The following is a 14,088-nucleotide window of genomic DNA, read 5'->3' on the forward strand; positions in this document are numbered from 1 at the left end:
CCTCCGAAGACGAGGCAAGCCTCAGCGACGATGAATTCGCCGTCTCAGAGGATCCCGTCAAACAAGAGCGCTTCAAGCGCCGGCTTATGGCCATGGCAAGTAGCCTGAAGAAAAAGCAGCAGCAGCTTCAAGATGATCAAGATCTGCTAGCTGACAAATGGACTGAAGTCCACGCGGCCGAGGAATATAAACTCGAGCGCCCCTCCAAGAGTTACCCAAGGCGCAGGTTACTACCCCGACTGGAGGAAGAAGCGTATGATACGGCTGATCGGCCACCTCGTGGCCGCGATAGAGAGGCATTCCAGCCAAAAGCTTAGCCTCCACCCCAACGCCATTCAAATAAAAAGGCATGGGGAGATACGCCAGACCTGCGAGACATATTGGAGGACAAGGCAAAGCATTCAAGATCGATCTACGGATCACGAGGGCGCACCACTCTACGAGACGACAAACATCATGACGTATACAGTAAAAGCAAATCCGACCGGGCCGAACACAGCGGGCAAGACCCATTCGAGCTGCTTCGAGATATAGCCCAATACAGAGGCGCCGCACACCCCTTATGCTTCACAGACGAAGTAATGGAACATCAATTCCCAGGAGGTTTCAAACCTGTAAATATTGAATCATACGACGGCACAACAGATCCCGCAGTATGGATTGAGGATTTCCTCCTCCACATCCACATGGCCCGCACGATGACTTACACGCCATCAAATACCTCCCACTAAAGCTCAAAGCACTACAAGAAAGTTGTTAATCTGTGACAGTAACTATCCGTCACAAACATGCAAAATACTGTCAAGGATGGCCGGGCGTGACGGTCCTGAAATCCGTCATGTATATCGCGTCATAATTTTCCCACCCGCCCATCCTTGACGGATTTTCATTTCTGTCATGAATTGTGACGGTCTGTTGCCGTCACCGATCTGACCCCCGGCCCGCCCAAGGCCCGGTCCGCTGTGATGGACTATTCCGTCATGGATTTACATGACGTGTAGAAAGATGAGTCCCATGTGGCATCTCCCGCAATCTAACGTGGCGCCAGCGTGGAGCTGATGTGGCGCCAGCGTGGAGCTGACGTGGCGCCATGTCAGCCGATGGCATTCGGCCCAGTGTGGTCTGGCCCATTTATTTTTGTACATCCAAGCCTATGGGCCCATTTTACTGCAGCTGGTTGGCCTGTTTGTATTGGGTTGGTCCATAATCATTCACACTCTCGTTGGCCCATTTGCACGTGTTCAATATGCACATCAGCCCATTAAAATTATGCGGCACATGTGTTTTTTTAGCCAGAAAGTGTGTTTCGAGGCCACTTTATTCAGCCCATTAGTGTTTACTCTACCCAACCCAACCCTTCTTTGTCTCTACACAGAATCGGTTTCCAAGCCTAAGAGCTTACATCTCCAGATCCATCACAAATACAGAAAAGAGGAACAACATCCCAAATCATAGTAACATTGACCTTGCATCTCCAAATCCAAGAACAATGGAGCAGCAAAATGCAACCAGTTTGCATCCAACAGTGTGCAGTTTGCACAGCAAAATCATTACAAAATAAGAAGGTAGGTTCTAGCAGTATATCACATTCACACAGCTTCTATGTATCAAGTAGAGACGACGGCTGATCTTGGACAAACAACTTACCCTTGAGTTGATCTTGCTTGCAACTGACTTAGCAAAAAGTCTAGTTTTGCATCCATCTCAGCTTGCTTCTTCTTTTTCTCCTCATCTCTCTTCCTGTGCTCCTCGTCTTGCCTGATCCTTGCTTCTTCGGACTCCTTCAACTGCTTGGTCAAGGTGTCAACAAGAGCCCGAAGCTCGACATTGCCCCTCTTTGCCAATTCTGCTTGACAGTTGCTATCGCTAGATCTCGCATGGACATGCTGGATCCCCACATGCTGAAGAAACCTTGGCTTCTTAGTGTGGTTAGCAAGCACTTCAGCTACAGCCTTGGTCGTAGAGTTTGATTCTTGTCCATCTTCTGTAGGCTGAGAGGCCTTGTTTTCCATCTCGGTCTAGCAATGCAAGCAACAAACATGGTTATAAGACGGCTTAAGCACAAGTAGAGAAGACAACATCAGCAAGCTTACATGCAACGTCTTTGTAAGGAAAGCTATCATGCATCCTTTACAACTAGACACTTGTGATAACAGTCAGATTAATCTTTTTTCTGTGCAGAGGTGATTCAAATTATTCATATATACTATCATCTACAACAAAGTGGACTATTTCCTGAATTAACTAGAAGTGAGTAATATTCAAATCAAATTATTTCTGGAAGTCAATCAATAAAATATATATATATACACACTAAAAATATAAGACACCGGGGATGGCCAAAACTACAATATATAAAGCCAAATAATAGATTAATAAAAAAATTCTTTAGTTTTAGGTGGCTGATAGGTCACATGTCAAAGTGATTATGCGCTTTTATTAAACTCATTTCATCTAGCCATATACTAAATCAAAACTGATGTTTTTCAGTCGCATCAAAACTTATCAGTTGTATGAAAATAAAAAGGGTACAATCATATAGGACAGGCTATTACAAGATAGTTAAGTGAACATGTTAACATTTTCAATTAAGATACACTGACATTTGATTATCAATTTTCAATCTGGTGGAGTAACTCAAACAATATTAGTTCTAGTACGCAAAAAGGTAAAAATTGATGGTTGGTAGTCTTTTGAAGCTGACTTACAATTGCAGCTTGGACAACATCGGTGTAGCTTTTTTTTTTCTTGCTGTAATGGCACTCCTTGAACAAATCCAATGCAGTGGGTTCTTTATCTTTGTATTTGTCTCCCTGGAAACAACAAATATGAAGGCAAGGGAGCATCATACACAGTTACTACATGGATGCAAGAGTTTACATTAACCTATGGTCAAGAATATTTCTCATGACAATGCACATCCAGAGCCACATGTTTGACTTACCAGATTATCACAGTGCACAGGGTAGCTGCGCGAGCCAGTGGTTTGGTGAAACTTAACTTGAGCTCGATTATTTTTGTTAGTTTCACATATCCGCTAGATCAAGAGACCAAATACATGTAAGGCACAATTTCTTGATTAGCATGTAGAAGGCGAGAGATTGGTCTCGAGGAAGAAACATACCATCTTTTTGGGATCCTTCCAGCTTTCCACTAGCTCATTCCACTGCTCATCAGTCATCGAGGGGACAGGAGACGTTCTCGTCACCAAATGGAGTGGGTGAGGGTCAAAATACTCTTTCTTGAGCCTGTATCGTTGTTGGCGAGTCGCACGTTTCAGCATTTCAGTACAAGCCTTCCTAACTGGCACAACATCAACGTCCATCTGAAACTTGTTCTAGTCCGATGAAAAAACATGTGTAAGTATCATGATTGCACAAAATTGACAAAATAGCACAAAATTGACAGTTTGATAGCCATTTGAGGGAGGAAGGCCTGGACTATGTACTTACACCAACTTTTCCTACAAAGTTCCTGAAGATCCCATCTCGGACATGTCCATCTGGGTCCTTGTAATCCTTCCAGCGCTTAAACACGGGCATATGGTGTCTAACTATGACGTTGCATTCAGTTGCAAACTTTGCAGCAAGAAGAGGTGCCTCCGGCCTTAACTTCCCTTCTGGAATGACAAGCGGCAGTTTGCCCTGCCGGCGTCGAGTGATCCTTTCCAGACCTTTTCCCAAATTGGGGCCCCTTTCCCTTGGCTCCTCATAGGATTGTGGACCTGAAAAGAAGGTAAAATCAAGAACGGATACAATTAAACCGCAATTACACGTATAGAAGTGTACTAATAAATGGAGGACATCGTTTCAAAATGTGTAACTATAACAACAGGAAGTAAGCTCACAAAAAATTCAAGACAATATACTAGTAACCACATGGCAACAACAACTAAATGGAATATTGCATTATCTATCATGTTGGTGTGTTTCTGACTGTTACAAATGCACAGGTTAACTGGAACGGAAGACAAGGTTCGAGCAGATTTCAAGAAGGCACAGGTTAACTAAATTGTCCTTATTTAAATACTGTGATATTAAGAAATGAGCAATGGAGTTGTCCTTGAGAATATCATCATCCCGCAACACTGGAATGACTCATAAAAAATCATGCACACATATGGTATAAATTAAGACAGGAAGATGCATAGAACAATAGATTGAACAAGAAGTTTAACTCTAATAGATGCTAGAAAGATTCAGGTTATAACATGCCTTCAGAGTTATTGTTAGGTTGGGTTTGCTGATTTGGCTGGGCACTACCACCAGTTTCGTTGGCCATCTCATTTTCGTCATCACGATGGGCAATGGGATCAGCTCCATTGGCAATCCAGTTGTCATCATCACAATGTCCAGGATCATCACCTTTTTTGAAAAAAGCATCTAGTGAGAGTATGTTCATCATGGAGCTAATAGCCTAGGCTAGTAATTCAAAAGAAAAAAATCATGAACATGATATGATAATAATAGTAAGGAACTTGCCTTCAAAACCATGGTCATCAAAGTTGGGAACAGTTTCTTCAGCTTGGCGGACACAAGCCATGGAAGCAGTTGGCTTATGGATGACACTTGGTGTCTGCTGTTTAGGATCAGACATTTCCTCACTTTGAATACCTCCATCAGCATCTTGTGATAGAGCTTTCTTCGACCTTGTGACTCGTGGATTAGTTGGGAGGTCCGCATGAACTCTCTTAGGAGGTCGAGGCTTGACTCCACCAGGGGGCATGGCAGCAGATCTTTTCTTACTACTTTTCTGACTAGTCTTCTTACAGTCCTGACAGATATGAAAACATGGTTTAATCAACAAACAGTAACAAAATTATGCTGCAACGGCAAACAAGCAACATATCTAAGCAATGAATGACTAGATTGAGGAAATTAGCACCTTAGAGTTTGAGCTAGCAGCAGGTGTGGACTGCAGTGCTTCTGTTTCATCTACTAAACTATCATCGGATGACTCTCCTTCACTGGTATTGTCCTCGTTAGGATGGTACTTAGCTTCAGAATCATCACTACTATGCTTGGGTTTATTTTTTTTCAGGTGAAATGACAGTTTTGGCTGCAAACAATGTCGATAGTGCAGGAATTCCGAGTGCTTGCAGCCTTGAATTGTTCCTTATGCATGTTCTGATGCGCGACTCCTCCAAAGGATGCAGCGGTGGTTCTAAGATGAGTGAACACATGAGCACGAATTACTATGTGTATAATCTATAGTTAATAACAAAATACTATTTTGTGATCCAAGTTTGTAACAATATGTGACCCAAATCTACACTTGACAGCACAAGACCCTTTTTTCATAGGTATGGCAAGAACTCTAATGGACCAGAAACACTAGCAACTTAAATCAAACACAAGAAAAGAGCTTTTACCACACACCCATTAGACATACATATGCATGAATAGCAAATAGGCAGGCGTGGGATGGGTTAAGAAGATTATACCTGCTGTCTTGGGTCCTCGGTGTTTCTTCGCTGCAGTCTTCTTCCCCATCAGTGTGGTGAAGAGGTCCTTGAAGCGGCGCAGTATGGTCGCAGCGACGGCTTGTTCTAGGGTTTGGTGGAGCGGAGAGGAGGGGAGGGGGTTCTGGACCGGCAGTTGAGGTGGGGTAGCGACCGGCGGTGGAGGCGGAAGAGCAAGGGGAGTCGTGCTCGGGAGTGGCGCGGTGTGGTGGCGGTGGCGGCGGCTGCTTACTCTAGGGTTTGGTGGAGGCGGATGGTGGGGGAGAGGGGGTCTTGACCGGCGGTGGAAGAGCAAGGGGAGGGAGGGGATCCGTGCTCTGCGGTGGAGGTGGACGAGGAACGGAAGATGGGCTCGGCGGTGGAGGAGGTGAAGCCGTGGCCGGCGGCGGAAGAGTAAGGGGAATAGGATGGAGGGGATTTGGCGATACGGGGGGAGGGAGGGGATTTGGCTGGTCGTGCGGTGGGGGTTAGGCATTTGTGTGTGTCAAATTACTAATAGGCCCTTCATCTGGTACTGGTGGATGAATGCATATGTGTAATTTTGGGGAACATTGCTAGGCAATAGCGTCAATTCACGTTGCGTTATTTTTTTCTTGGCGCGGTCGCGCGGCTGGAGCGAAAACTGTAACGTGCGTGCGCGCGCTTTTTGCCGTCGAGCCAAATTTAGAACATTATAGAGCATATAACACAAGCTTATTATTTGTTGCTGTAATTAGTAAGACATATATTTAATTATGCACTATTATTAGGAAATAATTACTAGAATGAGCAAGACATATGCACCAACTTTTTTACAAACCATAGGGGAAAAGATGACATAGTTTAAAAAACGAACCGGACTGGCGGCCTCACCGGTTCGATTATCAGTTTGGTTTTTTAAATTATGAGCGCGGGGACTACCAACTCCAATAAACTTGGTTACGAACGCACCTCGATGTGAAAAAGCCTTTGTATCATCGAAACGAACAACTTGCTGATTCCGCCATCTCCATCTGAGTTGATCACATGGGGGTGCAGGACGTCGATACGCGTCGACCGATGGGCGGCATGGGCTCCAGGGTGGACGGATGGAGAGCTCACGAACGGAGCGCGTGCTCTTGGAGGCTTTCAGGGGAGCCCGTGTTCGGAGTTGAGGAAGACGAGTTCCCGCTCGCTAGCGCCGGGGAGTCGATTGGAGGAATCGGACGACCATGTGACTCTGCAAGACCCGTGGACGTCCTATGAAATTGGAAGCTTGAGCATGGATGCCTGATCTGTCAATTTCTGATACGACTGCATGCCACATTCAGCCATGAGAACAGCTCACTCATGCTCCTCAGGGTTTCAACCAAACAACCCCTATGTACTGATTTCTACTATTTGGTTTACGAAAAAGGGTTTCCCCCGCTTTATATTATAAAGCACCAACACAACATCGAAGCATCCAAAACAAACTCACGCCACACAGACCCAAGGGAAGATACATGAATGCCGGGCACCGATACACAACCTCAACAACACCCGAGCGTCCATGGGTGCATGCCCGCACCACCACCATGCCGCCCGATTGCTACTATTTGGCGCAACCTTATCAGTGGATCCTATTTGTATCTTGTGCTATCGGACAGGGAAGGAAGCCTGTGACATATGCTATCGAGGAATGTGCTATTTGGCACATATTGGTGCCGAATACAATTCAAATGGTGAGGGGAGTCCACGGCATCGAGTGTCTGGTTATAATAGGTCGGCCCATCTAGCTTCACCCCTCTTCGGTTTTCTGAAGCTTCTGTGGATTTTGGTTGGTTCTTTGTTTTCTTTTGTTTCCTTTTTTTCCTTTACGTTTCTCATTTTTTAAAATTCATGAACATTTTGAAATTTGTGAACGTTTTTAATTCATGATGTTTTTCAAAATTCGTGATATTTTTTTAAATCCATGAACTTTTGAACGTTATGTTTTTTCGAATCATCAAACATTTTTCCAATTCATGTACCTTTTTAAAAAATTTGAGAACATTTTTAATTTTCTTAACAAACTTTTAATCGGTGAACGTTCTAACAATTTGCGAACTTTTTACTTCAACATGTTTTGTGTACAGGCAGATTTACGTTTTTAATTTTCTAAAAATTTGAGAACATTTTTAATTTTCTAAAATGACCAGAATTACGTTTTTGAAGATGGCATCTAAACTAGATACAACAAACTTGATTTTAGGCCATATTATGAACATACATGAGCCATATGAATTTCAGAAATAATTTGTGTACCTGAATAGCCAATGACAGCACACAAATGCCATCCTCACAACAGCCAGTACAGAGATAATATATTGTCAGGCATACAAGAAGGATTACAACCATGATGACTTCGTTAACACACTGACAGACTATAACTCTGATATGGATCACAACAAGGATCAGCGGTCATTGGCCAATCAAGGCAAACAAAATATAACTCCAAATACAACACTGATACGGGTCACAACAAGGATCAGCGGTCATTGGCCTATCAAGGCAAAAAAAATATAACTCCAGATACAACTCTGTTACGGATCACAAGAAGAATCACCGGTCATTGCCGTATCAAGGCAAACAAAATGAAACTCCAGATACTACCATTGTAGATGACAGGAGCCAAAAGCACTGTACAGACCAACTTAAGCTTGCAGCACAACCTTTTTTCAGCATCTCCTTCTCAGCCTTGTCAGCAACGCCTGTCGAATATTTCAAATTTAGAAGTGCATTCAAACTATACATATGCAAAAAGAGACGATGTACTGAACTGAACAAACTTGTAGTGCATAAACACCTCAGTCTCCCATGTACTATACTGAACAAGCATGTAGTGTGTAAACAGCAATAGGATATTGCAGTAGCAAAGGAAAAAATTATGCAACAAGAATGAAGATAGTACCTTCTACACTAAAACATCTACTCGTCATCGCTGTCGACATCCATTGTGGCACCTCCTTCATCTTCACTGCAATACTCCAAACCTGTGTCATCTTCTTCATCTTCGTCGCCACCTTCATACACTTTTGTGGATTTTTCTTTCATCAAACGAGCAACGACATCAGCTTCAAAAGTAATGCCTTGCTCATCATCTCTATGCAAAGGCTTCTCAGATGTATGGTCAGAAACTGATGTTCTCCTATCCTCCTCTTCACAACACTCCTCCTCTTGATATGCAGGACCACTAAAAGGTACACCCTCAGTTTCACTAATATTGAACAGATGCCTATGGTCCAATGTTTGCACAACTTGCCAATTTTTCCCATACTTCGTGTCCGGCAAATAAAAGACCTTACTAGCCTGAGTAGCCAGAATCAAAGAATCGTCCTTGTACCACAAACTTCCAACATGTATGCTTTTGAAAAAACCATCATTTTTAAGTTCAGTCTTCTTTCCATCAAGTTTAAACCAGTCACATTTAAACAAAACAACTGACCTATCTTTCAAGTTATAATCTAACTGAATGATCTCTTTCAAGGTTCCATAAAAATCTATGACCTTACGGTCATGTTCACCTTCGGTCATGACTCCACTGTTCTGCGTCCTCTTGTTGCTATCACGAGCAACAGTGCTAAATCTAATCCCATTCACTATGCACGATGAGAATTTCCGGACTCTCTGATCAGGACCACATGCCAAGGAAAATAGATCTTCATCTACCTCTTCGCCAACCTCATCTCGCAGCCTCATCATCTGCAACAGCACACAAACACATACATTAGAATCTGCAGTGAAATTTGACAACCAAAAATTATAACTAGATGTGAATGAAAACTAACATAGTTCCTGAACCATGTCTGAAATTTTTGTTGAAGCTCTTTATCACTGTCCGGCAACCTTTTTCTCTTTAACTCATCTCTGAACATACTGTAAAATAAAACAAATTAGTCTCGAGATCACATATGTACAACACAATGCAACAAGCACAAGTTTCAAAAGTGACAACGTACTCGATATATTTCTTAGCTTGATCACAATTGTTCAACACATACCACACCATCTGGTCAAAATAGTTTTGCTCATGCACATATTCATAGTCATATCCTGAAGTAAAATTAACTCCATGCCCAAAAACGTCAACACCATAGGCTTCTTCATCTGAATACCCTATATTTCTTGGTTTCCGATTAAATATTGTTTCAACATCATCCATGTACCTGGAGCAAAATGTGAGGCATTCATCTGCAATATATGCCTCAGCAATCGAACCTTCTGGTCGCGCCCTATTCCTCACATAGCGCTTTAAAGTATATAGCCTTCTTTCAACTGGGTACATCCACCCATATTGTACGGGACCTCGAAGCAATGCCTCTTCAGGTAAATGTACGGCAAGGTACACCATCACATCAAAGAGTGCAGGCGGGAAAATTTTCTCAAGCTTGCACAAAATTACAGGGATTTCCTTCTTCATTTCGGACAAGACATCCCTATTAAGAGTTTTGCTGCATAGTTCTCTGAAAAACTTGCCTAACTCAGCTATTGCTTCATATATATCACTGTCCAAAAATCGTCTCATGCTAGCAGGTAAGATTCTCTGCAGAAGAATGTGACAATCATGTGTTTTCAGGCCTTGTACCTTGGTTCCATCAGCACTTGTGCATCTTGAGATGTTGGAAGCAAACCCATCTGGAAACTTTAACTCTCGTAAAAATTGACAAAATGCAACAACTTGTTCTTTGGACAAGGTATATCGGGCCCGAGGCATCACATATGAGTCTCCCTCCTTCCTCAATTGCAACTCCTCTTTAATATTCAAATCTTTGAGATCAATCCTAGCATTAAGTGTGTCCTTTGTCTTACCCTCCAGATTCAGAATTGTCCCAACGAGGTTTTCACAAATGCTTTTTCTCAATATGCATGACATCAAGATTGTGTCTCAGCTTCAACTTTGCCCAATACTTCAAATCCCACAAACAAACCCGCCGACCCCAAATTGGCACATGATCCTTCTTGCTGCCCAAGTCAGAATGCTTCCTTTTTCTACTTTCTTGTTGTCTCCCAGGTCTAACCTTCTCCAATTCTTCTTGCAACTCTTTCTCAGAGAATTTACCTGGCTCATCATTGCTTTCATGAAGACCAACAAATTCATTGTTTCTCTGCAAACGATGACCCCTTGGAAGGAAACGATAGTGACCAATATACCCAATTTTACTCCTTAGGCTATAAGAAAGTGGGTGTTTGTCACAATGAATACATGCAAAATAGCCTCTTGTGGTACGCCCTGAAAGAGTGCTCAGAGCTGGGTAATCGTGAATGCACCATAGAACTGCAGCATGAAGATCAAACATTTTTCCACTAAGAGCATCATATGTACGTACACCCTCCCAGAGCTCAAGTAATTCTTCCACAAGTGGTTGTAGAAAGACATCGAAGTGCTTGCCAGGTGATTTGGGACCTGGAATCAGCAGAGCCATCATAAAATTTGACTGATCCATGCATGCCCAAGGTGGAAGGTTGTATGGTATAACAAATACAGGCCACATACTATAGGTTGTGTTAAAATTTCCAAAAGGATTGAACCCATCAGTGGAAATGCCAAGCCTAAAGTTTCTGGCATCTTTTGCAAATTCTGGAAATTTTTCATCGAAATCTTTCCACGCATCACCGTCTTTTGGATGACTCAGTTCCTTCTCATTGGGCTGCCTCTTTAGCTCATGCCATTGTGCTTCTTCTGCGCCTTTTTTGAAAATAAACATCCTCTTTAGCCTAGGCACCAATGGAAAATGCCTCAACACTTTCTGTGGAATCTTCTTTCTAGCAGGGTCTTTCCACCTTGATAGGCCACAAACTGGGCAATTGTCATGATTGGCATATTGCTTTCTGAACAGAATGAAATTATTGAAGCACACATGTATAGACTCATACCCAAGGCCTAATTCCTTTAGAAGGTTCTTTGCTTCCTTATACGATTTTGGGAGCGTATTGGGTTCAGGGAATGCTTCAGCTAATAGCTTCAAAATTTCAGTAAATGCACTATTCGGGATCCTATGGTATGACTTCAAGTGAAGAAGCTTTACCACAAAGGAGAACCTTGAAAACTTGGTACAACCATGATAAAGCTGCCATTTTGCCTCCTTCATCACATCCTTCAAAAAAGACTCATTCTCAGAAGGGTTTCCACCATTGTTAGCATCTTGATTTTTAGTTTCACTCTGAGCTTGTTCTACTGCTGTGCGTAGGTCTTCAAACATCTCTTCAAATCGGTCAGCGCCGTTGTCACCATCCTCGGTGTCATGCACATCAACAGGATGTTCAATAACATCTACATCAAAGTCTTCTCCATGATATATCCAACAAGTATATGTACTTTCCATGCCATACATCAATATGTGCGTGTTCACAATGGTCTGATGCTGGTACTTATGATTAAGGCATTCTCTACATGGGCAAAGTATTTTATCATCCTCGCTGAATTTCTCTTGAATGAAGTTCATAAATTCTTTGACACCTTCAGTGTACTCACAGGAAAACAATGTACCATGAATCCAACGTCTATCCATCTACATTGCAGAAAAAGAACCAATTCAATCAAAGGTTTACCCCGGCCATCAAATTAACATGTACAGTATACCAAACTAAAATATGTTCAGATTTAAAATTATACTGCTTCGCACTATAGTGAACACAGTTCATCAAAAGATTTTTTTTCTTTCGTTGTGACAAAGGAACATACACCACTTGACAAAATATTTCACTGATTATTCGACATTAAAGAGGTCTGCAAATCAATACAAATCTGTAGCACACATTTACTAGTATGAGCTTGCCTACAAAATCTATGACTACTAGTATGTGAATAAGACAATGCATCGATTGATGCCAACTCAATATGTATGTGGATGAATGCACCCTGAAAAACATAATGTACATGGTTCACGTGTCACATCTATGGTGTCATGAAAACAAGAAAAATGGAACTAAAATCCCAAATGCTAACTACACTGAGATGGTATTTTCTGAATATGTATCTGCATCCATCAACACATTCATTAATTGGGTAATCTAACTACCTCAAATAACACACCATTAAACCTAAAGGGAAGAGGTTCACCCCAAATTCAGAAGGGGAAAATTGCAAAGCACGGTATTTAGTCAACAAATTCTGAAGGAGAGAGATGATTTCTGCTGGAGGCATACCGTTCGCTCCTGGCTGAGGTTGATGTTGGGAAAGAACGAGGGATTTTCCAGTGCAGCAACTGCGGGCAGCGACTGGCTCATCTGTGAGGCAATGGTGGGCGGCGGCTGCCTCGTGGGCACGGCAATGGCGGGCGGAGGCTGCCTCGTCGGCGTGGCAATGGCGCGCGGAGGCTGCCTCGTCGGTGCAGCAAGGGTGCACCGCGGCGATGCCAGAGGCCGACGGTGTCGTGAAGATGGCGCCGAGACGGACCACCCCGCCGAATCTAACCACCCTCGCCCGGGCAGTCGGCGGCGGCACTGGCGGCGGCGGCTGCGCCGGCCAATGGGATCTGGGGGATGTAAGAATCGGGGAAAAGAAATACCTAAGTCTCAACAGTTTTTTGTTACGGGAAGCAACATAATCCAAAATACCCTGTCATGTGGGGCATACAATGGCACCCATGTATAATCACACTTTTATTTTTTGGGGCAAAACCTATGGTCCAACCGACATGTGGGCCAAAGAAGGGGCAGACACGCCACATCAGCCGGAGCACAATCGGTGACGGTCTGGATGGTGTATATTAAAAGAAGTGATTGGCCTGACTGAGCCCGCTTGGTCGATTCATGACAGTTTCCGTGACGACAGCCCAACGTCCATCATGAAGGGCCTGCTGTTTTTAGGCCCAACCACGGGTTACTAATCAGTGACGGTATTCATGACGGGGCAAGAAAAGCCGTCATAATCTGTGACGGATTCCAGGAACGTCAGCAGTAATCCGTCATGGATTACCAAGTTTCTTGTAGTGAAGGACCAGCGCGGCATTGGCTTAACAGCTTGCCAGTGGACTCCATTAGCTATTGGGAAGATCTGGAAGCCGCATTCCTCGACAACTTTCAGGGCACTTATGTGTGACCACCAGACGCCGGTGATTTAAGCCACATAATTCAGCAGCCAGAAGAGTCGGCCAGGCAATTCTGGACTCGGTTCCTTACAAAGAAAAATCAAATTGTCGACTGTCCGGATGCGGAGGCCTTAGCGGCTTTCAAGCACAACATCCGAGATGAGTGGCTAGCCCGGCATCTTGTTCAGGAAAAGACGAAATCTATGGCAGCTCTCACGACGCTCATGACCCGCTTTATTAGGACACAGTGCGCAAAATGGGTATAGACCCCTCAAGGATCAAACCCACAAAAACGACCTTTAAGGGCGTCATTCCAGGTGTAGAGGCCCATTGCACAGGCTCAATTACACTGGAAGTTGTCTTCGGATCCCCGGATAACTTCCGAAGCGAAGAGTTAATCTTCGATATAGTCCCGTTCCGCAGTGGTTATCACGCGCTGCTCGGGCGAACCACATTTGCTAGATTCAATGCGGTACCGCATTATGCATACCTCAAGCTCAAGATGCTAGGACCTCACGGAGTTATCACAGTCAATGGAAACACAGAGCGCTCTCTCCGAACAGAGGAGCACACTGCAGCCCTCGCAGCAAAAACGCAAAGCAGCCTCTCAAGGCAATA

General features: G+C 43.6%; 2 protein-coding genes and 1 pseudogene across 2 annotated transcripts; all 3 read right to left on the minus strand.

Annotated features, from left to right (window-relative positions):
• Window positions 1-1,643: 1,643 nt before the first annotated feature.
• On the minus strand, window positions 1,644-4,281 carry LOC147986798 (uncharacterized). The gene is made up of 6 exons (XM_087540160.1): window positions 4,215-4,281; window positions 3,453-3,724; window positions 3,125-3,337; window positions 2,945-3,037; window positions 2,709-2,813; window positions 1,644-2,018 (listed from the first exon to the last, which is right to left on the minus strand). Exons 1-6 carry the CDS (start codon window positions 4,279-4,281, stop codon window positions 1,644-1,646), a joined length of 1,125 nt encoding a protein of 374 aa, XP_087396286.1.
• A 4,087-nt stretch (window positions 4,282-8,368) lies between these two features.
• Window positions 8,369-9,602, minus strand: LOC147986799 (uncharacterized). The gene is made up of 3 exons (XM_087540161.1): window positions 9,400-9,602; window positions 9,229-9,316; window positions 8,369-9,142 (listed from the first exon to the last, which is right to left on the minus strand). The coding sequence occupies exons 1-3, from the start codon at window positions 9,600-9,602 to the stop codon at window positions 8,369-8,371; spliced, it is 1,065 nt and encodes a 354-aa protein (XP_087396287.1).
• Window positions 9,603-10,331: 729 nt separating this feature from the next.
• On the minus strand, window positions 10,332-11,949 carry LOC147986800 (uncharacterized; annotated as a pseudogene).
• Between the last annotated feature and the right edge of the window lie 2,139 nt (window positions 11,950-14,088).

Source organism: Triticum urartu, chromosome 2A (genome assembly GCF_056163025.1).
Source record: "Triticum urartu cultivar PI428250 chromosome 2A, HENAU_Tu73, whole genome shotgun sequence".
Classification (NCBI taxonomy): domain Eukaryota; kingdom Viridiplantae; phylum Streptophyta; class Magnoliopsida; order Poales; family Poaceae; genus Triticum; species Triticum urartu.